We start from the raw sequence: 26,215 nt of genomic DNA, 5'->3' as shown, positions 1-26,215 counted from the left end.
CGTTTCATCCCAGGTACCCGGATGTACCCGTGGGGCAATTAGCTACGTCATTGTTCACCGCCGGACACCCGCTGGAAATAAGGAATGGATTTACAACCGCTATTAACGTATTCATAACAGATTTCAGGTGAGTCCCGAGTTGCTTTTACGATCGAAGGTCACTTTAACTGTGCAGTCGTGACGTTTTTGTAGGTCTGAGTCGCAGAGCTTTGTTGTAGTAGTCTTACACCGGTTCTCTGTGTCATGTCGGAGACAGCGGCGCAGTGAGCACACACAGCCGCCGGTGTCGAGCCCCTCCTTTCTTTCACAGCAAGACGTCCCCTCACCCCGGCCCCGCACATTATAAATTAAATACACATCAAAGTGAAACCAGAAAACCACTCTTTAACGTTCTGGCGCTTCGCTGTGTTTCTCTCCGCCATGTCAGCCAGCGTCCATCACGCCGAGCTAGCCAGCTAGCCAAGTTAGCTCGCCGCATTAGCACCGATATTCCCGCACGAGCCCTGCTCGCCGCGCTGCGCGTTAGCTGCGCGTTACGTTTTTTCCCGTTTCCATGGCGCCGGCGGCCTCGCGAGCCGCCCTCCGCCCGCCGGTCTTTGTGTTTTCGGTGGTCGACGAGAGAGGAGCGCTTTTAACCGGAGCTCCCGTCGAACACGCGGGTTAACGGAGGTTTCGGTGCGCCGTTTTTATTGAGGTTTAGCGGCGGTGCGTGTTACGGGCCTAGCTGCCGTCTCGTCAGCCAATGTGAGCCCGGTCTGTCGGAGCAGGTGGGAGGGAACAGCTGCTGCTGTAAACGTGCTTCCGACCGGGACATTTTCCTGGTTAGGGTTGGTGAATTTACAAACCTTTAACTTTGTGGCTTTTGCGCGGCTAAATCATTTCAGTCACATTTCGGTCTCGTTAGTTTGTGGATTTGAACATATTCAAAAGTCGATCTTTAAACTCGTCTGGGTCTTACGTTTGTGATTTAAAGGTGATCTCGCGTGCGAGATGCGCTTAATTAGATGTCACCAAGAGATAAGTTGATTTAGTGTTGAAATTACTGCGGAGGCTGAATTACAAATATTTTGCTCTTAACTTCGTTACAGTCTTTATTTTTTTTTTCTCTTAAATAAATCATTCAATCCACCATTGTATGCTTTCACTATTGTTTACGTTTGGTTAAATGTAATAGCAGGATGGCAGTGAGAAATTGGAAAATGTATATATATATCAATGCTTTTAATTGTAACTGATAACGTGATATTTTGGCTGTGGCATTTAGTTGTTGTTTGCTAAGTGTACTGTAATGTAATCCAAACTAGCTGTGGGTGATATGATATCCATCTCCATTTTCATTGTGTACTTATCCAGATATGAGAAAACACCAATCCTTGGAGTTTGTTCATGTTGTCTGCAGAACATAACGTTGTATACTTCTGTCTCTCTGGCCCGAATACAGCTATGAACAATGACCATAGTTGACAGATCTTCAGAAAAGTCTGACCACGAGTCAGTCGGGTGTAACCGATCCTCCTTCACCAGTGGAGACGTGGGGATGGATGGCAGTTGTTCCAGCAGCTGGGCAGTGGGTCCCACCATGTCCAGTGACTCTCCAAGGCTGAAGGTTCCAGGAGGCTGCCTGGGCCCGATGCCTGGAGCTGCTGTCTATAACAATACACCCTCCTCTGTGGAGCGGCCCAAGGAGCAAGGTAGGCGGTTTTAATGCATGTGTCTTGAAAGTGGAAACTATTAAGGCTGTTGGCTGCATGTATATATTCCATGGTGTACAAACCTTGCCCTCCACTTATCCACAAAACAATGGACAGATAGAAGAGTTCCCCAACCTGTGTTTTCAGACAGTGCATTTGTGGCAAAAGTAGGTAGAAAATAAATGCCTTTCAGACATGATTTTCTTGAGATAATTAGGCTTTTTCTCCTTTTTTTTTTTTTTTTTTTTTTTTGTACAAAACAAACTATGTTTCTGATATTTTTTTGTAACCTGTTTTAAAATTGACTGTATTTTATATTCTTTCTAGCAAATTACTAGTTATTATCTGTACATTTACACAAAGCTGCACTAATGGAGCAACTCTCTCTGCTACTGTTTTTGTAGAAGAGTGTGACACAACTGTTTTTGTGGGTGTTGTGTTGCTGCTTCCACTCTACTTCCATTCATCTAGTTATATAACCAGAGCAGTTTTGAAGCCAGAGCATGATCAATCACTTGAGCTTGTGACGCAATTGGTGTTTTAATATAAATCAGTATCAGAAAAGACCTGCAGCCCAACTTGTTCAGCTGAAATAGATAATAAACTGTCCTGTTTTACTCAATAGTCAGAATTGCATTATATAACTTTTTACAGTGACAGCTATTATTGTAAGGTCCCAATGCACCTTTCCATGTGTCACTGTGCACTTACATAAGCAAAATAGCACATTACAGATACCTTTGTAGGTGCTGGACCTTGCAAATGTATTGAATCTAATTTTACTAATGATTGTGTGTCCGTGTGTCCAGTGATAAGTAGTGGCGATGGAATCGACTTGCCCCAGAAGGTCCTTTTCTCCCCAGAGAGGCTCATCCTGAAGTGGACACAGGTTCACCGCATCGGTGCCGGTCTGCAAAACATGGGGAACACTTGTTTCCTCAACTCAGCCCTGCAGTGTCTCACCTACACCCCTCCGTTAGCCAACTACATGCTGACGCGGGAGCACTCCAAAACATGTAAGTTAGTGTTTCATCGTGTTTTTTTTGCACCACGGGAGGTCTTGTGGCAATCATGCAATAATTATCATATTTGGTCGATATCTCTGAGCTGCTTACTTGCCTGATTCATGTCTTACTCATCAATGCTTTGTACATCTGTCCCTGCTGCAGGCCATGAGCCGGGGTTCTGTATGATGTGCACCATGCAAAACCACATCATTCAGGTTTTTGCCAACTCTGGGAATGTCATTAAGCCCATCGGTGTGCTCAATGAGCTCAAAAGTAGGTGGATGTCAGTAGAACTAGTGAGCTATGGCCTGTACAAATGTGTACCTGAAGTGAAGGATAGGAGGCGCTGTTTGACTATTTACCTTTTTCATTTTGGAGGGAACTTGTCTGATGGGAGTTTGTATTTTGCTGTTAAAGAAGTTTAAACTTTCATGTAACTGTCATATCCTTTACTGCATTCGCATATCTCCCTGTTTTCTGATTTTTTTTTTTCTGCACAGGGATTGCAAAGCACTTCCGCTATGGAAGCCAGGAGGATGCACATGAGTTCCTGCGGTACACAGTGGATGCTATGCAAAAGTCCTGCTTACCTGGAACCAAGTAAGTTTGCTCGTAAACTGTTTATGTTAAAATATGTTAATGACACACGGTAATGTTTACTTAGGCTGACAAGATCCATAGATGTTTAGTTATCAAATATTAATGCTGGTCAAGAGATAACATCATCACAGTCAGAGAAGATGGTGTTTGATTTGTGCAAAGGTCTTTCTGGATAAATCCTACATTCTGTGTTTTAGCAAGTGCAATGTCTTCCCCTCCCTCTTTTAAGGGCACAGTTCTTGAGATTACATATTTCTAGTACACAGATTTTTTTACTATTTTAATTGGACTGATAACTTTTGATTACAGACCAGGCAAACTTCAGCAGGGCTCTGTGTCCTCTTGTGCCTTGGTGAAACTTTACAGCTCTACTATAGAAAGTGATCTTGCAGCAGGCATGCCACCTTGGTTTGGTAATTAGTAAAAAAGAAAGGGTTGTTTCACTAAAGTCTGTAGGATTATGGGCAGCTGCCACATCTGGAAGAAGTACCATAGTAAAAAAAATAATCCAAAGAAATAAATGTCTTTCACCGTGGATGCTTTTACTTGGAAAAAAAAACAAAAAAAAAACAACTTTATTCCAGGAAGAAGAGGTTACTTTTATTTAAAGCAAAACAAAGTTGTACCCAAAAAAAAAAAAAATCAACTGTTTATAGTGTCATATTTGTACTGCTGTTCCTGCTGACCCTAAATATGCAATAAGAGAATGAGAATAACAACAACAATATTGATATTAATAAAAACCGGTACCATGTAGCCCTCAAATTTTTAAAACAAACAATATCTCACTCATCCGGTTTGCCTGCTTCATATGAGTTTTTGTCATAATTTATGGGCTTCTGAAAAGCTTTGGATATGGTTGACTGTGTGTGTTTGTGTCTCCTGCTCAACATCCTCCTCATGCCAATAATGTGAAAAGAGAATTGGGAGATTCTATTTATCAGGTACAGCTCAAAGGAAACCACAGATGCTGCTGCACACAGTGCGCTTAACGCATACACACACTGCTACACTGTGTTGACAGGCTGAATGATAATGTCAGTAGATCTATAACATTATGAGCAGCACATTTAGCTATTTTTGCTCTATGTATGTATGTATTTGTTTTCTCTATCTCAGCGTATTTAATTGGTTTCCCTGTGTATGCATATGTATTCATGTGCATCAGGGAGATCGCCTGAAAACAAGTTGCATTGCACCATAAATCACTGCTTTTAATGCATATCTCAATAACACTTGAACTAAAATATGTAGATGCGTAGAAACATTCATGTTCTGCTGAAATAAGCGTAGAGTCATTGTGTACACATACATTCATTCATTCATGCATTTTTAACAAAATCCAGCACGGTATGTTTAATAGATGCACTGGGCTGAACTATTGTGGTTCTCATGGGACTCTTCAAAAGTGATACTTAACTTGAAGTATCACGTTGATGTTTATTCTGTAGGAACAGGTGGCCTCTCAACTAATCACTCCTGCTCTAATTCCTCCCGTCTCACTCCGGCTCCTTAAGCTGTAGTATCTTGTAACTTGTAGCTCATGCACAAATACTGTAAAGTGATGACAGTCTTTTGCTCTGTATCCGTGTAACCAGAAAATATTTGTTGGCATAATAAGACAACTAGAGAATCATGTCACGACCCTGATTAGTTGAGTCTCGTACTCATCTCTATCTTTGTGACAGATTGGACAGGCAAACGCAGGCAACCACTTTCATCCATCAAGTATTTGGCGGGTACTTAAGGTCCAGAGGTAATTTATTCATGTTGATTTGTTTTCTTGATTTATGTTTTCCAGCATGATGTCATGATTTTACATTTTACAGCTTTACTATACTAAAAACTTAACACAGATTTTTCTTTTTCAGTGAAATGTTTAAACTGCAAAGCTGTCTCGGATACATTTGACCCTTTTCTGGATATTACTCTGGAAATTAAGGTAATTGGACAATAGTCTTTATCACTTGTGTAGCTGATATTTCTCAAGATTGCTGCAAATGTATAAGATTTTGTCAGAGCTGTTAAGAGTATTACTGGACCTTAAAATAGATGTTTCTCTCTGTGCAGACGGCTCCCAGTGTCTCCAAGTCTCTGGAGCAGTTTGTCAAACCAGAACAGCTGGATGGTGAAAATGCCTACAAATGCACCAAGTAAGACGCAAAGGCGAAAACCGAGGTTTTTTGTTTTTTGTTTTTTGTTTTTTTCCTTCTTAATTCATATATCAGTTTGACAACTAACTAATTGAACGTTTGTTTCCCTCAGGTGCAAAAAAATGGTCACAGCCTCGAAGAGATTCACGATCCACCGCAGCTCCAATGTTCTCACTCTCTCACTCAAACGGTTTGCAAACTTCAGCGGAGGCAAAATCACAAAGGTACTGCGCCACATGTGGACAGTAATATCCTCTAACGTCATAGAAAGCAATTATTGCCAATATTACGTGCATAGTTGATTATGATTTTGAAAGTAATCAGCTGTTTTGTGGTCATCAGGATGTAAAATATCCAGAGTACCTGGACCTGCAGCCCTTCATGTCACAGTCCCAGGGGGAGCCCCAGGTCTACGGGCTGTACGCTGTACTGGTTCACTCTGGATTCAGCTGTCATGCGGGACACTACTTCTGCTATATTAAGGTACTGGACCACTGGCATCTAGTACACATGCACACATTTGTGTCAACACTCCATCAGCAGCCCACTTCAATAGAGGTCTTAACAGGCCGAGAACATACAGAGCAATATATGTGCATCCAAAAAATATAAAAACAAAACAATATTGTGTTGTAATATCTGCGTGAACACATTTATGAACAGTGATATTTTTTTACTCAACAGTTTTTTTTTTTAATATATTTAACACTTCAGATCCGATCCAGAAACTGAATCTGCTGTGTCAAACCTGCCAACTCTTTTTGTTGTGTCTTGCAGGCAAGCAACGGTCAGTGGTATCAGATGAACGACTCCTCTGTGTCTGTCAGTGACATCAGGTCTGTTCTCAACCAGCAGGCCTACGTTCTTTTCTACATCAAGTGAGTAAAGAGAAATTCAACCACTTTGATTCAGAATTTGTGTTTGGATAGAACAGAACAGAAATGTAATTAAAGGAAGGTTTTATTGTAGGATTCCTCCCCCATGCTGAAAATATGCTATATGCTATGTTATATTAATACAAATGTCAATACATGAATATTTAAGATTAGATAATAAAATGTAGCCATAATAATTGCCACTATTTTTTTTTTTGTTTTTTTTGTTTTTGTTTTTGTTGAAAAAGCAGGCTTTAAGTGTCAGGGATTTTAAAACTAAATAATTTCTGTCATGTCATCAGGTCCACTGATGTGAAAAAAACTGGGGACTACAGCCAATTGAGCCATAACCCAGGCATCTCTGGTCAGTCATCTCCACGACCGGTGGTGATACCGCGCATCAACACCACCGTCCACCACAACAACATTGGCTTCATTGGTCCTCAGCTGCCACCTCACATGACCAAGGTACTGACAAATCTTTGGACATTAGTGTTTAACCAAAAGCATGGATGAATTAAGTTGTCTGAACGTTAGTAATTCAAGTATGTAGCCAGTGTTTGACTTTGATACTCAAAACATGTTTTTGTGTCCTTTCTGTTTCCTCAGAGCAATCTCCACGTCAATGGGAATGGATCTCTGAGGGACTATCCCACCAGCTCCAAGCCCAGCACCAGCAGCAGTGTGGTGGGAAAACCCGGCCATGGACTGGCTTCTTCCTCCATCTCCCACTCAATCAGCCGGCCCACAATGATCCCAGACCACGACAAACGGCAGAAGCTTTCATTTTTCATCGGACAAGGCAAACAGAACCGCCCGTCGTCCTCGTCCTCTTCGTCGTCGTCGTCATCGTCCTCCTCGTCCTCCTCGTCCTCCTCGTCCTCTTACAGCCAGCCGTCCTCTGCCAGCAGCTCCTCTTCCAGCTCTTTATCCTGCTCACAGTCTACCTCAGACGTCCACTCAGACGTTCGCTTTGTTCCGCGTCAACTCAACCACGTTAATGGCACGTCTTGCAGTAACGGGGATCACCACACTGGAGGGAACGGGGCGTCATTTCTGGTGCCGTACGGCCAAGAGTCCTCAGAGGAGTCCGACCAGGAGAACTGTGGCACTATGGATAACGGCTGTTTACCCAAGTCTCAGCCTAAAGGAAATAACGGCACGGCAGATGTCTTTGACAAATCTCCTAAAACCACCAACGGAGAGTCAGGAGTGCACCATAATGGCAATGGGTTAAATGGACAAACATATGGCGTCTCGAAATCCAACCAAAATGGACACCATAATGGCCATCACAAAGTGAATGGGCACAACACCCTGGACTCGGTAACTGATATGCTTACTTATTTTCATGTGGAAAGGCTTATCATTAATGGTAGTTTGATGACTACATTAATAAACATGTCCGTTTTGTGCTCTCAGATCTCTGGCAGTAATCATGGGAGTTCATCCTCCGTGGCTTCTGTTGCTACTAATGGATTAGGCACCGACCGAGGTCAACCTAAGTAAGAACAACTTACTGCACTGAGCTGGAAAGCAGCTGTCATCCACATTAAGCAATTAAAAAGGCCAATCTCTAATTCAATTTAAAGGAATGATCATAATTTAAGTAAAAAACAAATTCTTCTTCACATATTTCACACTCTTAATAGATGCTGTGACATAAAGCAGTGCTCATGGGCTTGTTTTCTTTGTTTGTGTTTCCAGCAAAGAGGTACATAATCCTGCCTCGTCCCTGGCCAGTTCGTCTCAGAGCATTCATCCTGCTGCGGGTGAAAGCCAGCACGTCTCCACTCCTGACACAAGGGCTAAAACGCTATCCGAACCCCCGCCTCATCATCCAGCATCCTCCGCTGCTAGCTCTCCACCTTCAGCCACCGCTACGAGGACCCATTCTGCTGCACCTAAAGAATCTGCGCCTTCTTCTGGGCATCATGGCAACCCTGCGGCCTTATCCACACAACCAGACTGCTCTCAAAGCACCAGTGGAGCATCTGCGGCTCCACAGAACGTCAGCATCGGTCAGGATGAAGCCAAGGATCTACCGCAGACCGACGGTCCATCAGCAGGGACTGAAGGACGTACAGACACTAAGGAGCAGTACCAGTCCAAGCCCAGTTGTAGAGGCAGTGAAAGACGATCTTCCAGGGACAGGGAGAGAGACAGACAGGACTCTGACAGGGAGAAAGACAAACATAACTCTGGTAAGGAGAGAGACAAACAGAAGGACAGACTGTACTCTGATAGGGAGAGAGAAAGGGAGAGACACTACAAGGACAGAAGTCAGGAGCGGGACAGTGACGGCGACCGTCATCGGCACCGACGGGACTACAGAGATAACTACCAACATCGCTCCAACAGGGATCGTGGGCCTCCTCCCAAACGTTACCACAGAGACGGGGAGTCTGAGCGTCGCCGGGAGCAGACTGTTCATCCATCGAGGGACCGCGATCGCGTCAGGGGCTCTCACCATTACCGCTACTCCCACTACCAATCCAGAGAGGACGTGGACCATGAGCGGAGGGCGTACCCCCACCGCGAGGAGTCTCACGGCCGTCCGAGGTGGCAGCAGGACAGTCGAGAATCCCGGGTGATGAAGGACAAGAGCAACGGCAAGGAGAGGGACTACTACCCCGCAAAAGAGTCCTCGCCGGCTCGAGTGCCAGAAACAAACAAGCCCAGGGGCTCTCCGGCACGGGATCGTCTGTCCACATTTGAATCGGCTTCAAACAGGGAGGATCAAAATCACAAGAGGACTTCTGATCATCGGAGCAAGGAGAGGGACGACAGCTCCGACGCCCGTCGCTCTAAGAAACACAAAAAGAGCAAAAAAAAGAAGAAGTCAAAGGACAAAGACAGACACCGTGAGAGCGGGTGAGTGTTGCTGTCTTTGTCTCCGTGCTGACTGGAAGTCCTGCTCCTCGCAGCTAATTTGCCAGCTAGTTTGGAAGTTTGAGCTCCGAGATGCTGAACGATGTTTTCACAGTTTGTTTTGTTCAACGCTGAAAATCTGACTTAAAGGTGTGTACATGCCAGCGGGATTTGTGACCTCACAACTAGTTCCACTCCTGGTCCAGTGTGACGTGGGAACTTGATCTGTTTTTCACATGAAAGAATGGCTTTCATGTATTGTTGGAGAAATCTAATATCCAGTTTTATTGTGAAAAATATTTTCACACTAGTAGATTTATTGATTCTTTAATGAGAGAGGAAGTGTAGATATCGTTTAACCAGGTATTTGAACTTTTTATGGAAAAATCAGACGTATAAAAAGTCCAACTTTTTTGTTTATATCTTGCAACATCTCTTGAAGGGATCTTTAAATTAAAATATGCCATTTTTAATTTGAAATATGTCATTCGACAGACAAATTTAATTGATAATGGGTCGATTTTGTCATTTTCCAAGTTGTGAAAGGGACCGAAAATTATATTCATCGTCTAGTTTCAGTTTCTCGAATGTAAGGTTTTGTTGCTTTTCTTTGTTATATATATAAAAGTGAACTGATTGTTTTGTGGTTTTGTACTTAAAGTTGAGAAAAACAAGATATTTGAAGACGTCACGCTCGATTCTGAGAAATTGTGACAGGCCTTCTATCACTATGTCATAATGATCGAATAATAATGAGAGTAGTAGTAGCCGTTCATTTGTTTTGGTCTTTAGCTGGCGATGAAGCCAGATGCGTTAGTTCATTTTGCGGGTTGAGGACGATCATGGCGTTTTCTGTCTCCCCTAGGAGCTCCGACGTGGATTCAGACAGAGCGGCGGAAACAAAAAAGAAAAAAAAGAAGAGGAGGAGGCACCGGGGCAGCGATCACGAGCAGCACAGCCACAAGTACAGGAGCAGTGAGGAACGGGAGAGCCGCAAGCGACGCTACTCTGACAATAAGGACGGTAAACAGGACAACGGTTTCTCCCTTGAAAAACGGCCCCGCACCGACGCCAGGGACGCCAGCGGTGACCGTCTACCCTCGTCCCATCACACCTCACCGTCGAACGCTTCAGCTCATCGCCATCTCAACGGACACACAGGTACGACATCTTTTTCACGTTCAGAGTCATCCTCAGAAATCCCCAGAGTGCCGAGGTGAAGCTCGCTGCTCGATTTTAAAGTGTCGATCCTGTTTTGTAGGAAACGGTTACGGCCAAGCCGACGGCAACTCCCACAGATCGTCCAGTAGCCTGAAACACTGACTCTGTGAGTGGACATCCTGTTGGGTCGACTGTGGACATTCGAGCATCGCTTTGAAAAACAGGTTGTAAAGAGTCCTCTTCTTTCTCCTTTCAGACACATCAACACCATTTTAACAACAGCAGAAGAATGACATCGACAACGTATCGACGTGGTGCTTCTTCATTGGGAATATATTGTATTTTTACCACAACTGAAAGTGTTTCAAATGTTCACAAATATTTTCCTTTATCTTTTTTTTTGTTTGTTTGTTTTTGTTTTTTTACGGCGTTGATTTATTTGCCGTAATTCTCCTAATTATGGTTTAAAAAACAACAAAAAAAAAAAAACAAAGTGTCACCTGTTGAACATTTATGATGAGAAATATTAATATATACTTGTATGAACACAAACAAAGCCTGGCGCTTAAACATCTCAACTGCTGCTCAGTGGAACTCAGGACTTGGAAAAACTTGTCAACATCCACAACAGACATCCACCTGCTTCAAGTGAGGACGAGACGAAAGGGAACATGTGTGGCCTACGAGCAGAACCGTTAGCCATCGTGTTGGCTGCAAGAAGTCAAAGATGTCTGCATATCTACAGAGCTGCAATGTTGTTAGTGTGTTTTTTTGTTTTGTTTTGTTTTGTTTTTTTGAGCCCACTGGGAGCGGTCGAGCTAATGAAGGGAGATATTCACCAACGGGAACAGAACACGGCGTCGCTGACCGATACCTCCGCGTTAACCCTGGACAGACTTGAGAACATTTCCCAGCTTTTGTTTCTGTCTTTGTCTCCATTTGAAGCCTAAGATTCACGCTGTAATTTTTAAACTTTTTCACAAGATGCAGAGCTTTTTCTTTTTTTTCCCCTCTGGATCACGCCTCTCTCTTCTGTCATTCTGGTTTTTCTTTTTTCTTTTCTTTTTTTTTTTAAACATTCAAAAAGAAAAAGCATCAAAACTTTGTTATCATGGCTGTGGACCATTTGTGTTTAGCTTTTTAATGAAAAATACAGTTTGTGTCTTCTAGCATCATAAAAAAAAAATACTGTGAATTTTATTTTGAACTGTACTATCAGTTATTTTTATACGTAAAAATCCTGTATCAGGATTCTCAGATGTTCTGTTGTTTTGCTTTGTTATGGGGGGAAAAAATGGTGGTAATTTTGACCATATTCTCTGGACTAAAGTCAGTAACGAGTATGGTTTGCTTTGGGTTTTTTTCATCTTCAGACAGAAGTTGGAAAAAAACTGCTGTTATACTTTTAGTTGAGCATGTCAGAATTTATACATTGTATGAGGTAAAAGCCTTAAAATACATTTGTTAATGTCAGAAATTGTAATTTGTTCTTGGTCTCGGACTTTGTTTACAAGTTGTATTGAAATGCATGAAAAATGCTGATTGAGAAGACTGATAAGTTGCCAGGGAATTTTTTTTTTTTTTTTTTTTTTTTTTTTTAAAAGAGAAAAGCTCCTGTCTGCCTTTGTATTATATCGATTAGACTGATTGTAATCGAGCCTCTTGTTGAACAAACTTTCCACTAGTTCTATTCTAATGTAGATCCATTAACTGGCAGCACTCTTCTGTATTCAGGTTTGTTAAATAACACACTTTTTTTATAGATATCTGGGTCAGCAAGATGGCCGAGCGCACTCTCATTTAATTCCCGACACCGTTTCCATGTTTGAAACAACCAAAGGCCTGGTTAGTTCTCGCTGAATTCACATGGACACACACAAACTGTTTTCTGATCGGCATGTATTTTTTATTCAAATTCTACATCAAAGTATTCAGGAGCAGTTTCCCCAAACGAAGATCAAACCGTGGTTAAACCGAAAAGCTGCGGGCTGGTTTTGATCTGTCCGGGAAAACCATCCTCAGAGTCGAGTCAGCATTCACACAGCTGGAGTTTAAAAAAAAAAATTCCAGCTTATTATTTGTTTCACTTTTAAACTATACTCTCTTGTTTTCCACTCCTGTAACATCATATATTGTCTGATCCTCAGTAATAACGCAGTGAGGAGGTTTCACTGCTCCGCGGAGAGCTGCACAAGGTCCCTCTTCCACTATTGTAAACTGTTAGCTGTCAAACTAAAACGAAGGAGAACGGGTATAGGCTACAGCCATTTATGATTTACACGCTACGTGAACACGACAAAGAAAAAAAAAGAAAAAAGAAACAGTATGTACATTATATACTATACATGCATAATGTAAGTCGGGGGCTGCCTCTTTTTGTGAAACAATAAGAAAATAAATACCGAAAAGAAATGATCACAAAGGTGAATCTTCAATACATAAAATACTTTGAGATGACAGTTCACAGAATTAATATACAATGCTTTATAGCTTTTTAAAACTGTGGCCACTTAAAAGGTGTCATTACACTCAATATATTATCCTCAAACCAGTTTCCTTTTTTTTTTTTCTTTTAAAGAGGAAATAATAGGGCAAAACTGTAAATGAAGTATACGAGTTTAAGATGAATTTTCTAGAGTAAATCAGTAGGTTTGCATATACAGATAGTTAACTTGAGGGCTGCCCGTCAGACCAGCTGACCGGTGAGCTTGAGGCTTCTTGTAGTCACGCTACTACAAAATGTTGTTGTTGGCAGTTGTCGAAGGAGGCGAAGGTAATAAAATGGCATCTGGGAGTGTCGTTGGCAGACGGCCAGCCAGGCAAGTCTGTCTGGACGACAGGAACGCTCGTATGGCGATGCATGTTCAGCTTTTCAAAACCCTCACTGTGTGTTTTGTCGTGCAGTAGATTCAATTCCTTATGTGTCCAGCAGAGGGCGATCTCGTACTTCAAGAAAAGATCCCGGGAATACAAGCATGGCTGTCTTCTTCAAACTGTTCTCCATTATCATCCATCTTGGCTTCTCTGTTTTACTTCAAGATCCAAAGTCTGTGCCAAATTAAATAAAACATTAACATCAGCCCAGAATTGAGGCGCCGACGATCTCCAGGCGGAAGTAGAGATGATCCATGTAGTCCCACCGGTGTCTGCTTCTTGTCCTCCTGCCCCGAAGGAACGATTGGGAGGCCTCCAGTAACGCACATACACACACGCAGATTTAGTTGATGGTTGGCGGTCATCATTTCTTATTGGCTATCCTCCTCTTCCTGGTGGCCAGCATGTCGTAGAAAGGATCCCTGCTGATGCTCGCTCTGCGGAGGAGGACAGGAAGAGACAGATTAATGACTCTTTCCAAGAAGCCACAGCAAGGATACTTTTACCATCAGCAAAAAATGCTCAAATTTATTGTCTAGCGCTTTCCGAGACTATTTTGAGATGATATTCTGCATTTTCTCTGGTTATTAATTTGACCTTTATTTCTGATGTTACCATCTGTCTGCATCTTACCCAAAACACATGCTGTTTTATGTCTGAACTGCATTCTGATGGTTATAGCATCCACACACAGTCTATGTGCCCCAAATCCTAGGTTTCCAGGGCCCTAAATTTCCAATCCCCGATGTTATCAAAGGCCCATGATCCTTTTGGTTTTATTCTCTCAAAGGCTGTTCCCAAGGTTCTAGGTTCTCCAAGGCCTGTTTCCAGAGTCCTATGTTACCAGGGCCGTATGTTCTCCAGCTCTACATGGCACACAAGGGGAACCTGGAAAAGATATTCCTCCGCTCTGTATTCACTCAATCTGACAGGGGTTATTGTGGGTTAAGGTTCAGGTTAGGGGCGGGCGGTTGGGGCTAGTATTCGGGTTCAACTAGGGAACAGGATGTTGGGAACATAGAACCCCAGGGAACATAGATACACTCTCCACTGATCCACTATGTCGATCCGGTAGTTGCTAACTTTGCCTCCCATTGTGTGAGGCGGGCAGCGTAAGGTAGGTCTGTCAGAGATCTTTGTTGGAAATAGTTTTCTACTATCCAGAAAACAATACTATGAGGGTAAAACCAAACCAATAAAGAAGCTAGAACACTTCATAGTGTAGATATGGGGAACTGCAGACCTGGGTGATCATTTTTTTTTGTGAGCTTGTAACTTCGGACAGCTTTCACATTAAACATCTGACACTGCGTCACCATAAAAAAAAACAACCTCTGATTATAGCTGCTTCAGGTTGTGACTGTGTGTTAATGCAGCTCCGTATCGGCCCGTGCTCCCTGCAGAGGAGTCAAAGCTTCGTCCCCTGATGTGCTGTCAGTGTCACGCGCTGAAGACGGGAATACTGCCGAGTAAGTTACCTGCTTTCCCAGCAGCACAGCCGCTGACGTGCTGAGACGGTCCATCCACCGTGTGTGAGTGTGTTCACAGAACCACAACAGCAGTTTCCAGCCCCCAGATGAGTCAGGTGGGATGGTGTTTGTGTGTGTGTGTGTGTGTGTGCGCGCGCCTGCCTGTTTGCATTCGTATGTGTGTGTGAAATTTGCTGACCACAGGACAGTCTGCCGCCCCATCGGTGGAGTCGAGCAGGAGAGCGGCTGCAGCAGCACGGCCGCGTCCTGCTGAGTCCAATCTGTGCTGGTTTTTATTCCAACAGCGACGGGGAGACTTTACACGTGCAACAGCTTCAACCTAACAAAAGTCAACACCGCTGATTCCTTTCCCCTCTGAGGCCTCGACACGGATGTGAAATGTGTAATGCAGACAATGTGTCGCGTTGAAGGTCGAGCGCCTCTCGCCTCTTTCCAATCACATGAAGCTGCCTCGCCCGAACGAGATCCCAGTAACTCAACCGAACGATAACCACTTTCATTTAACGGATACGCATCTGTCAATGCTAAGTGGATTTTTTTTTTTTTTTTTTTTTTTTTTTTTTAACGTCATTAAAGTATGGAAGGACTGAGTAATATCATTTGCTCCTCTGATATTGATCAGATTTGCCAGTGAATCTGAAGCTGAGTGGATGATAACCAGCGAGCTGATCAGTTACCCAGCGGGTCCAATTTACAGCAGCACGTCCGCTCAAGTTAACAAGGCAGCGTTTGGATGTAAAGTGTAACTGCTGCCGAAACACTTCTCAGCGTGCGGCGCGGCCCAGTGTCTGAGTGTGGGGGGGGGGGGGGTTCTCTTTGCTTGTTGAGCTCCAATCAAAGGGAAGTGAGCTTATCCAGCAGAGCAGAAATCACCTCTGAGTGTTATCTGCATGGAAGTGTGAGAAACGGAGTCACATTTAGTCACCAGCCTGTGTGCGTGCACTTGTGCTGGTCTGTGCATTCATGATTAAGCCCACAGCTATGTGTGTGTGTGTGTGTGTGTGTGTGTGTGTGTGTGTGTGTGTTGGCTTCTCATAGTCAAGGTCAGACATGAGAAAGTCCCACATGGGAGCAGGCTGGCGTTGGGCTAAGTGCCCTCTCAGTGTAAATGGATCCACACTAACACGCCGTCTCTTACTTGATGGATTTGATCCACTCCTCCTTCTCCTCTGGAGTCGGGGCAGATATCCTGTACACCACGTGGTTGCCCTCGACGACCCGCCCGTCCGCCTCTGTCTTGCAGGCTTTGATCACCTGACCTTTGTGATTGGGGTTGAAGAGCTCAAAGCAGTTCTGGAGAGACATCAGGAAGAAAACACGCAACAACTGTGTTTTTATATCTGCACAAAGGTGATGAGGAGAAAAAGGTGCTTGTGGAGGGAAAGATTAAATTTGGTCCTTACAGGTTTTCTTGGCTCATCCACCTCTCTGATACTGAGGTTTTCCAGAGGAATAATCCCACGAGGCTCTTTATCCTGAAGACACAGACAAAAACAACCTTCAGCATCAACACATCACTCATTCATTGTGTGTATATCTCTTTACCACTATCTAACATGGACATGAGGACAAGGACGTGTAGGACATAAATCTTTTCACCAATGAGTCACCTGCATAGAAAAGAATAAACATACTGGAAGAGATTTTTTTTCCCACTGTTTAAAACAGAAGTGTGAAGAACTTGGCGGTATCTATGAGTAAGGTTCCTGATTGCAACCTCCCCTCGGCTCACCTTCCCCTTCATAAGCACCTGAGAGACTCTACTTTGGCCATGAAACTTGCAAAAGGCCGTCTCTAGAACCAGTGGTTTGTCCCTTCTGGGCTCCTCTAGAGACATGGCTGGCTCTGTGGAAGAGGACTCGCTCCCTATGTACACGTGAAGAGCTCCTTCTAAGGTAAGAAAAACACAACGATTCTTCGTTTTAGGTGATTATACCCGAATGAAAACATAATTATCAATATTGTATTCCATTTCTGCCGATAGATCTCTTTAAATCCTAAACACTGGTCCGTTACTTCTTCTGGACATTTGCTACGGAAATAAAAAGTTCCAACAAGGAGAAAGTGAGACAGTTTGGTGATCCCCAGCTTTTTATCAAACAGCATCATTAGGTCCAAATTTTTACATGTCTCGTGTTTAGCAAAAAATAAGCTGTACCTTTGTCTCTACACATAAATAGCAATTGTTAGCATGCTGATATACAAAAAAATGGCGAACATGGGAAACATTAAACTTGTTAAACATCAGCATGTTAGCACTTTAGATGTGTTAACAGTCTAATTTATCTCATTAAAGATTGAGAAAAACCGGTCGACTTAGTCTTGTTTGTTGGTGGATCAGAATAAGGTAAGTAGATTCATAAAGGAGAAGCAGAATGTATTTTTTTTTATTTTCATTTGGTGTTAAAATATGTTGTAATTCATGATCTCATTGCAGGAGTACCATTATTAAGATTTTTTACGATTCACTTCACATTGAATTTACTAACAAATTTATCTTGCTACATTATTTTGTCTGTGTTGTGGGCAGATGAGGGCTGTTTTTTTTGTTTAGCTGGTATTTTTATTTGAGGCAATTTCAAATCGCAAATATAACAACTACAATTTACAAATCAAAAATGTTAACGTCGCAAAGTTGATGCAGCAAAACTATTGACGCAGCAACTTCAATTTACACATTGTGCATGTTTGAAGTACCATTTTTATACGGGCCTGACAGCATCTCGGTGAAGACGGAGCTGTGAATTAAACACAAAGGTGCTTTTTGTTCATCCTGGTCATGTATGGGACACCACCCGAGGGAGACGCAACCCTTCACCCTCCATCGGCTGCTGTTGTGTGTATGCGGGGCCAGATGTGAGGAGTGTGTGTGTGTGTGTGTGTGTGTGTGTGTGTGTGTGTGTGTGTGTGTGTGTGTGTGTGTGTGTGTGTGTGTGTGTGTGTGTGTGTGTGTGTGTGTGTGTGTGTGTGTGTGTGTGTGTGTGTGTTGGGGAGACCGTGAGGAACAGCCCCATGTCCTGCTTGTCATCTACCTTCTAATGAGGAGGCACAGCGGGGGAGGAAATGCCCTGGGACAGCTGCTATGTGAGTCTTTTTGACTGTGCCCCCGCCACCGCCGCCGCCACAGCATGCGTCTGTGTGTGATGAGGGATTCGTGGTTGTGGGGTTGGGGGAGGCACTTGGCTTATAGCTTAGGAGGGTCAGATGTGTGGAGTAGAGTCTGCAGATGTTTCCCATGATGCCTCATGTTTATTAGTAGTGAGGTTCATTTCGGTCAAAGGGGGTCCATCTGTTAAATAGCAGAGCTGGAAGGCAAAGACCTGTCCCTTTGTCTAATGTATGTGTATGTATGTATGTGTGTGTGTGTGTGTGTGTGTGTGTGTGTGTGTGTGTGTGTGTGTGTGTGTGTGTGTGTGTGTTTTGCCCTTTGTTTCATCTGTCTCCCACATTTATTAAGACTACGCTACATTCTTGGATTAAATACTTGTTGTTTTAAAAAAAAAATGCTTTACTAAATAGTTTTTAAAACCTATATCTATCAAATATAGATTTGTAAAGCAATAGTGTGATATTTTTGGAGAATATCTTTATTTACTTCCGTCAGCGTCTAGCTTAGCATAAAGACTGGAAATGTTCAAAAAACGGAGTATGAAGACAGTTTTGGTTTTCATGGAGGGTTAGTGTTTGTGCTGGACCGTTTCTTGTTCGGTGAGTATTATAGTCACCGAAAGGTTGCCTGGCAACCAGCAGATACGCCAAGAATTTACAATTTACAGGCAGACTAAATTCACATATAACCACAAATTGTTGTTTTTACACTTCTTTTTTTAAAACATTTTGCACAAATAACACAGTATACAGTAAAATATGTTTATTTGTGAGCTTCAGAGGTGCTGGTGAGTATATTTCTTTAACTGTGAACAGAGCCAGGCCAGATGTTTACCCCTGTTCCCAGTCTTTGTGCTAAGATACCCATCTCTTGGTGCCTGATTCATATTTAGCATACAAGAGTGGTATCGATCTTCTCGTCCAACTCTCAGCAAGAAAAGCAGATTAACTCCTTTGCTACGACGCCGAGGTAATTCACTAATTCCCACTCCATCTATTTTCTATTGGTAATTTGCAAAAAGATAAATATTTGTGATGTGCGTTCTGGTAAACAACAAAACTACATTGTTTTAACATATGACACAGTCTGTCCTGACGCACATAAAGCACACACCAGTGTGTCTACTTACTGTTGTGTATTCAAAGTAATAGAGGCAGTTGTCGGTGAGAATAAACCACCTTCTCTTCCACGTCTTCACCCGACCGCCTGCGGGGAGAAACACACAACATGTGAGCTCAGACTGAAGAGGTGACAGTGTTTGTGCATATAGGAGCTTCAGTTCCACGTGCCGCATCTGGTTCTGATCATACTCTCGCTGCATTATGAGGCTCAATCAAGAGGCTGGATGTGCTTCCAGTACCCCCCTCCCAGTCCCCAGAGACTGACGCCTGCAGGCGAGCACGGGGGAGGGGAGGGGGAGGCATTCAGTTTCCAGGAGAAATCCCTCACACCACGTACACGGGACAACTATAGTAGGACTGCACTCAACTGGTCTGACCAGAGAGACTTCTGGATTATTAAAGCTTGACTTAAGAAAAGTCTGATATTAAAATATAAAACAGGCAAAAAAAAGTAATGACGACCAGAACTACCAGAAGTTCAACAGTGTCTGAACCAAGGACTTTAATTTTTTTTTTTTTTTAACAATACAATGAAACATCTGACTAGGAATAATACAAGGAGCTCCCATTATTAGAGATGTTCTCTCCATCTGCCTCCATGATCAGATTAAAACTAGATTATTGGGATTAATGGATTTTCTGTTAATTACACCATCAGTGATGCAATGAGGAATTTACCTAAGTAATGCAAACAACACAATGTAGCTGATGTCAACGTACAATCTGCAGTATGTGCACCCAGAATAACATGTTTGCTGACTGGATGGGATGTGCAGAAAGCAGCCGTTACTGATGTAATCAATATGTAATGTTCACTTGACCCAGATTTTTATACAACTCCTCGCCAGAGTAACATCCAGCATCTTATTATTTATGAGCAATATTTATTTCACTTTACTTACGTTGGGCGCATCCGCTGCATTTTACTCACTAAGATGGAGTGAGCAGTCAAATATAGCCGACTATTGTTGGGTAATTACAAGAAGTTTTAATCAACACACAAGGCAGAGCGGTTAATCTCCTTCAGCCGAACAGTATGTTTGATTTCATCCTCAAAACCCGACTTTTAATGTGGATTTCTACAAAGAACCTCCCAGGTTATGTTACTGATTGTGGTCTTTGTTTGTGAACACTTCAAAAGGGGACGCAAATAAATCAAATGTAAAGGACAGAGCAGAAAGTCTCATATTAGGATAATTTTGTCATTTTTATCATCGCAAAGATAAAAACAAAAAAATGCTTCCATCATGTCAAAATTACTCAAAAGGTTACTTGTTAAAAGAATCTAAAGTGCTCAATAACTAGCCATGTATATTATATAAATACGGATTAAATGGGATGTTTGTCAGTTTACATGCAACACTTGATAAAATTATAAATTTCAATTAGTGAGACAGGCCTGTCTCCCTCCCTGTTCAATAATGTATTTCCCTACCCGCACCTGTTCAAGTCTCTTCATTGTGTCCCACCACATAAACATGTGACCAACAGAGGTGCAGTGTCTCTGCCTTCTGAAATATACTCCAAAAATGTCTAAATAACAAAAATTGTTGACATGCTGCTCACATTTGACGATGATGGATTCAGGCACAGTGGCAGGCTTGGTCCTTGTTAACAGCACAGTGTTATGAGAGCGTATGGAAGCTTCACGGCATCAGAGCAGTGCAGTGGCCCGTCATGTTGACACGCCAGCAGAGTGCTCCGCTCAAACAATAAGAAATCTCCCCTCATTAAACATTTGCTCTGATGAGCCATAATTAAAAGCGGAATTCACTAATGTGGAAAAAATGGACCTGAAATGATCTGGCAAGTGCAGTTGGTTTGATAGAGAGCAAAAGAGAACGAGCGAGGAGCTCCGCGGAGGCACAGTTGGAGGTACTGAGGCCTCCAGGGCAGGAACACAGCAAGAAAAATGAAATGGGGCAAGGGTCTCCTTCATTTCACTGCATGACCAGCCACGCAGCGGTAGGTTCGCATTCCCACAGTGCAGACTTAAGCAGCCCATTCACTAAAACCCGAGCATGACTGCGTGAGGCTGCAAAGGAGCTGTATGACGTGCAGGGTAGTCTCTAATGGCACAGAGCATGAAGCAACCCCCGGATGTTTGTTTGTGGGAATCTACGAGGAAGCAAGTGTCAGAGGAATGCAAGCTAATGTTACACATAGAACACGAAAGTGCTTTGGTTGACTTGATGTTTTAACGGTTGTTGTGATATAAAATGTTGTGATTTAACAGCTGTAAAGAAAAAGTGTGACATTTTACGAAAAATATGCTTTTATAATTTCTTGCCGAAAACTTGCTTAAAAAAAAATCCATCATCCTCATGCCTGTGCAGGTAAGTTTAAAGCTCTTTGCTGCGTTCAAATGGAGCTCGGGGTTTAGGACACGGGGAGTCCTGTGCAACGTATGCTTGGCGTTCAAGTGGATAAGTCGCAAAAACACCATTGCTAGGCAACGACAATGTCGATGTCGTCTAGAAGTTACACAGACTAACAATTTAGCAAACCAACAGGCGGGTAATGTAATGCAGGAAATGCCACAAGAGGGGGCCCTTCATACGGACTCTTCTCGTGTTGGCTATGCGGTAAATCTGACCCCATTTGAACGCAGCACATGTTACGGTTGGCTGTGGGCCAGTTTGGCACATAGACTGGAAACAAAGGACAGCAGCATGTGTCAATCAGGTTTTTTAATGACAAAAAGGTAAGAAAATATAGAAGATGAAGTGAGTTCCACTGCTGTTTGATGACAGGCATCTTGTTAAAAATTGGGCTAAAAGTCTGCGTGTGCACCAACAGGGACGAGCCCTCTGCGTCATCCAGCGTCCTCCAGAGCCACGAGAGGAATGCAGCCAATCCCCATGCAGAATGAACGAGATCACCGACCTCCAACTCGCCTCGCCTTTGAATGAGATAACCCATCGCCTCACAATGCTTATAAACTAATTTGCCCCACTTACAGCCCTGACACCGCAAGACAATAATAGGAAGCGGCTAGCAGGTTCACGGGCCCCGTGTGCTGAGGAGATAATGGCAGCCAATGCCAGCACGAGGGCACTCTGTGATGAACTGGGAGGATGGAGGAGGAAGAGGGGTTCTACCTACCTCCTAATACAGAGATTTAAGAGGGAACGGCCATCACAGAGCAGAATGAAAGAACAGAACGAAAGGGTGAAACAAAAGTCAGAGAGAGGAGAGGGAGGAACAAAAAACACAGAAAAAGACAGTAAGCATAAAAATCCCCACAACAGAGTGATGGAGAGAGAAGCTGAAGGTTTAATCTCTCGCTTTGAGTGACAGGAGGATATTAGACAAAACAAAAGAAGGGAGGTCACGGGATGATGGGCGAAGCGGGAAAAGACACGAATGTCCTGGCAACGTTATCTGACACCATCTTGAAGGTGGACAGTTTTCTGAGCAAAAATAAAGGCTGAGCATGTCATGACAGGGTCTGCAACACAGTAAAAAGCACGACCTCTTGCTTGAGTTCTCTTAAACTAAAAATGAGCGAAGAGTCCGAGCCATATTTAGATACAGTAGTACTGAGAGATAAAGGTTAGCAGGCCCGCTAACATGCCAACAATGACGATGCTAAGTCACTGCAAGAGCAGGTGGAAATAGCAACGATTTTAAGATTTAGCAACAAGCTGATGACAGAAAAATTTATTTGCACATTATCACAAATGAAGTGGTGCTGCCGACGGCTGCTTCAAGACGGACTATATCCAACTATATACATTTTGTGAATCAAATTAAACTCAGGCAGAGCAGAGTTAGGAGAAGGTTTATGGTGTGACACAGCTATTGATTTCTTTGTCGATTTTTTAATTTAATTATTCCATATGATATAACTGATGGTGTGACTGAGTCGTTAAGATTCAGAAAACTAAAAGCTAAAAGCTTTTTGTAAGTGAAATTAGCATTAGCTCGTGACATTTGTCATTCACAAACAAGAACTTCATTCTGCTGCAGTTAAAGGTCACATATTTTACACTGCTATTGTTTTATTTGCAGTCTTGATATCTATAAGAAGATAGGCTATGTTTGTAGTTTTAAGGACCAAAACGAGCTCAATGTAGTTTTACATCTCAGTCGCCGTGCTGAGGGCAGACATATGACATCAGCATGAGTTTGTGACATCACAAACTTACAGGAATCCAAATGGCACAGTTGCTGAATACAGGCTGTGTGCATTTCTACGTGGACTGAGTGTTTTGACACTTTTACAGTTTTTATATAGTACCTAGACCTGCTTTATAATATTAAAATAAATTTACACAACATGTGACCTTTAAGTAAGACAGTCACCTATTTTCAGCGATTGTTGCCCAAGAGCTGTTCAACATGGCCGTCCGAAAGCACAAACAAACGAGTCGCACACGGACAAACGCTAATAAATTTAGTTCACCAGGAAGCTGAAAAGCGCTGCTCATCAAAGTGATGTTGAGACTCCGCTGACACAAATAAACATAACCAAGGTTTTTGACTGAATGCACATACCGAGCTTTAAGAGCCAGCCTTCTCTGTCGGGGTTGAAGAATGTGTGTGTCAGATCGTTCCCATCGTCCTCTGGGATTTTGAAGGGCTCGTTTTTGATGCTGTCGTAAAGGTTCTGCAGACAGGGGAGGGAAACGATTAATCAAACAGGGTGGAGAGAATGCCTCATTCGTATGGAGCGCCTGTGACAGACGATCACAGATATCAATCACTACACAAACACACACAAACCCACGCACTCACTCATTACAGAAAAAAATCCTCACCCTGAGAAGCTCCTCTGGCAGATCACCTCCTTCATTGATGCCTCTGTTCATGGAGATAAAGCGCTCCACCGGGGGCTTGTCCCTGACGTTGGGGTTGTGTAGGCTGGTGTTCAGCATAATGATAGCGAACGACAGCACGTAGCAGGTATCTGAGAGCGACAGGAAGGGAATCAAATGGTTTACAAAAGCACATGTCCTGCCAGAGAGACCACGTTCACAGTTGTTATTAACACCAGATCGTCGCAGCCCGGCTTCTTTCCTTCTATTTTTCATTGTCTATACTGGACTTCATAGATCACATGTGGTGTTTCAAGTATCAGAACATAAAACAGGATGTCATCAGCACATAGTGATATTTTGGTTTCCTTATAAGCTTCTTCTTACACATACAGCCATTTGTTATAATGCGATTGGTGCCCCAATTCTTCTAAATATAGATTTTGCTAGTAAACGATTTAAAGGCATGTTCTCATTGCCTGCAAAGACTCTAACAGACACAGATATATGAACATCTCTCCCTCCCCACTGGTCCTCCAAATTGTATTTTAATATCTTTCAGACTTCATTTGAAGAATGTATGTGTGTGTGTGTGTGTGTGTGTGTGTGTGTGTGTGTGTGTGTGTGTGTGTGTGTGTGTGTGTGTGTGTGTGTGTGTGTGTGAGAGAGAGATGTGTTTGTGTCTGTGGGGGGATGAAGGGTTTATAGTCTCTCCACTGCGTGTTAATGTTCAGACTCACACGGGCCAGTGGCTGCCTGTAAATGAATCATTCATTCCCCTCTGTCTGTCTGCTCTCACTGACACACTTGGCTGTCCTGCACTGCCCATTGTCTGCCTGCTTTTCTATTAAAAGAGAAAGAGCAGCTCTGTACAGAGTGAGTGAAGACCACTGATGAGCGGGATGAAGCTCTGAGACAAACAGGTTTCTCATGCTTGTGGTAATTAAAGGTCTGTGATCATGTTGTATTTTTGAGTGCTCACTGCACCTATACCGTCTCTCACACACACACACACACACACACACACACACACACACACACACACACACACACACACACACAAAGCCCCTCACTGGTACTGACTGTCACACACATATAAATATGCATGCAAGTCTATGTGCAGATTGTGCTTGAGACTTCTTTATGGAGCCACTAAAGAAGATCACCATATATTTTTACATCTTAGCATTTGGATTTGGTCAGCTGTACCAAAGCAGGTAATCCACTAAAGCTCACCAAAGTTTAGAGCGTCCCGCCTCCATGGGACCACATGCACCCGCTATCCAGTAATACTGCACACAATGGTTCACTCTGAAACCTCTTTAATTATTTACTGACTGTTGTAGTTGCAGGCTTTGTTTATCACAAGACCGTGTATCAGTCAGCCGAGTTGAGTCCTGCTGAATAATGGATGACCCTTGTTTGTTGCTGGTTGTTTACTCTGAACTCGTCTGTTGCAGTGAACCGGAATCTGGAGATACTTTAATCCGGTTAATCCTCATTGAGCTTTATTTACAGTAACTCTTATGGCTTAATAATTGAAATGCATTAAAAAAAAAAAACAAAAAAAAACAGGCCATCACTCGTGCATCCTGTTACAGACCCGCAAGCAGTATTTCTGTTGGCACATTACACCAGACTGTTTGTCAGAGCACTGAGTTTGTCCAGCATATCGGATTTCACATTACGTTCATACTATAGTTTTCAGTAGGTACACAACGATTTGCTCAATTAATAGACAAAAAACTGAAATTATGTTTATTATAGTAACTAATTGATTAAAAGCATTGAATCAGCTGTGGTGATTTAAAGTCCATCAAAATCTGGTAGCAACAAAGCAAAGCAGTTAGCTGAAAGTAGTGTACAAATGATTGAAAAAGATAATAAAAAGCTAAACGGAATGGGCTAAATAGTTAGCGAAATCGAGTAAATGATGACTGGTTTAACCCTCCCGTTGTCCTTGGGTCAAAATGACCCGCAGCTGTGTTCAACCAAGTTCTATTTTATTTTATTTTATTTTTATATTTTGTATTTTTATTTTTGTCACCAATGATCCCAAAAAATATAAAAAATAAAATAGAACTTGGTTGAGCACAGCTGCGGGTCATTTTGATCCAAGGACAACGGGAGGGTTAAATCATTAACGCTAAAAGTAGCAGATGACTGGTTGAAATAGTTAAGCTAAATACAGGGTAAATGGTCTATAGAGATATGGACATCATGGAATAGCATAATAAAAGGGTCAAATAGTAAGTTCTTTACTACAAGTAATGGATAAATGGCTGAAATTGTAAGTTAAAATACTCAATAAATTATGTAAGATAATGGAAAAGGGGTAAAAGGGGCTGAAATATCTACTATACAAAATGTCCTTTCTTTCAAATGGTAGTAATATGAATGCAAACTTTACCAAACCCACCTAAATAGACTGTGCAATAAAATAAAAAATGCTGTAAAATATAATATTGACTTTTATGTAACTAGTGTTAAATAACTTCCAGTT

General features: G+C 42.6%; 2 protein-coding genes across 2 annotated transcripts in view; one reads left to right on the top strand and one right to left on the bottom strand.

Annotated features, from left to right (window-relative positions):
* The first annotated feature begins 52 nt into the window (after positions 1–52).
* Positions 53–12,118, top strand: usp42 (ubiquitin specific peptidase 42). Its single transcript, XM_069155946.1, has 18 exons — positions 53–127; positions 1,442–1,691; positions 2,501–2,707; positions 2,861–2,971; positions 3,199–3,298; positions 4,987–5,054; positions 5,170–5,240; positions 5,369–5,451; positions 5,564–5,675; positions 5,794–5,934; positions 6,229–6,329; positions 6,629–6,794; positions 6,936–7,652; positions 7,749–7,831; positions 8,034–9,200; positions 10,063–10,358; positions 10,459–10,524; positions 10,615–12,118. Exons 2-17 carry the CDS (start codon positions 1,451–1,453, stop codon positions 10,518–10,520), a joined length of 3,726 nt encoding a protein of 1,241 aa, XP_069012047.1. The 5' UTR covers positions 53–127; positions 1,442–1,450; the 3' UTR covers positions 10,521–10,524; positions 10,615–12,118.
* Positions 12,119–13,578: 1,460 nt separating this feature from the next.
* The window catches only part of LOC138202163 (cytohesin-3-like), a 34,133-nt gene continuing 21,496 nt past the window's right edge, over positions 13,579–26,215 (bottom strand). Inside the window, exons 8-13 of the mRNA XM_069155947.1 lie at positions 23,716–23,864; positions 23,453–23,564; positions 18,961–19,037; positions 16,126–16,197; positions 15,861–16,015; positions 13,579–13,669 (exon numbers count right to left, since the gene is read on the bottom strand). Coding sequence (XP_069012048.1) covers positions 13,597–13,669; positions 15,861–16,015; positions 16,126–16,197; positions 18,961–19,037; positions 23,453–23,564; positions 23,716–23,864 — 638 coding nt within the window. The 3' untranslated portion in view covers positions 13,579–13,596. The remainder of the gene's footprint in view (positions 13,670–15,860; positions 16,016–16,125; positions 16,198–18,960; positions 19,038–23,452; positions 23,565–23,715; positions 23,865–26,215) is intronic.

Source organism: Embiotoca jacksoni, unplaced genomic scaffold (assembly GCF_022577435.1).
Source record: "Embiotoca jacksoni isolate LCO1_2020_lvr unplaced genomic scaffold, fEmbJac1.0.p SCAF_20, whole genome shotgun sequence".
Taxonomy (NCBI): Eukaryota; Metazoa; Chordata; class Actinopteri; family Embiotocidae; genus Embiotoca; species Embiotoca jacksoni.
Note: the sequence above shows the minus strand (reverse complement) of the source record. Positions and strands in the feature narration are given on the sequence as shown.

What these genes read in the sequence shown, in the direction of transcription:
- usp42 (XM_069155946.1), top strand. Translation starts at nt 1,451, where the DNA reads ATGACCATAGTTGACAGATCTTCAGAAAAGTCTGACCACGAGTCAGTC. An exon ending in TGTGCTCAATGAGCTCAAAA is followed by an intron (nt 2,972 to 3,198) that starts GTAGGTGGATGT and finishes TTTTCTGCACAG; the next exon opens with GGATTGCAAAGCACTTCCGC. An exon ending in ACCGACCGAGGTCAACCTAA is followed by an intron (nt 7,832 to 8,033) that starts GTAAGAACAACT and finishes TTGTGTTTCCAG; the next exon opens with CAAAGAGGTACATAATCCTG.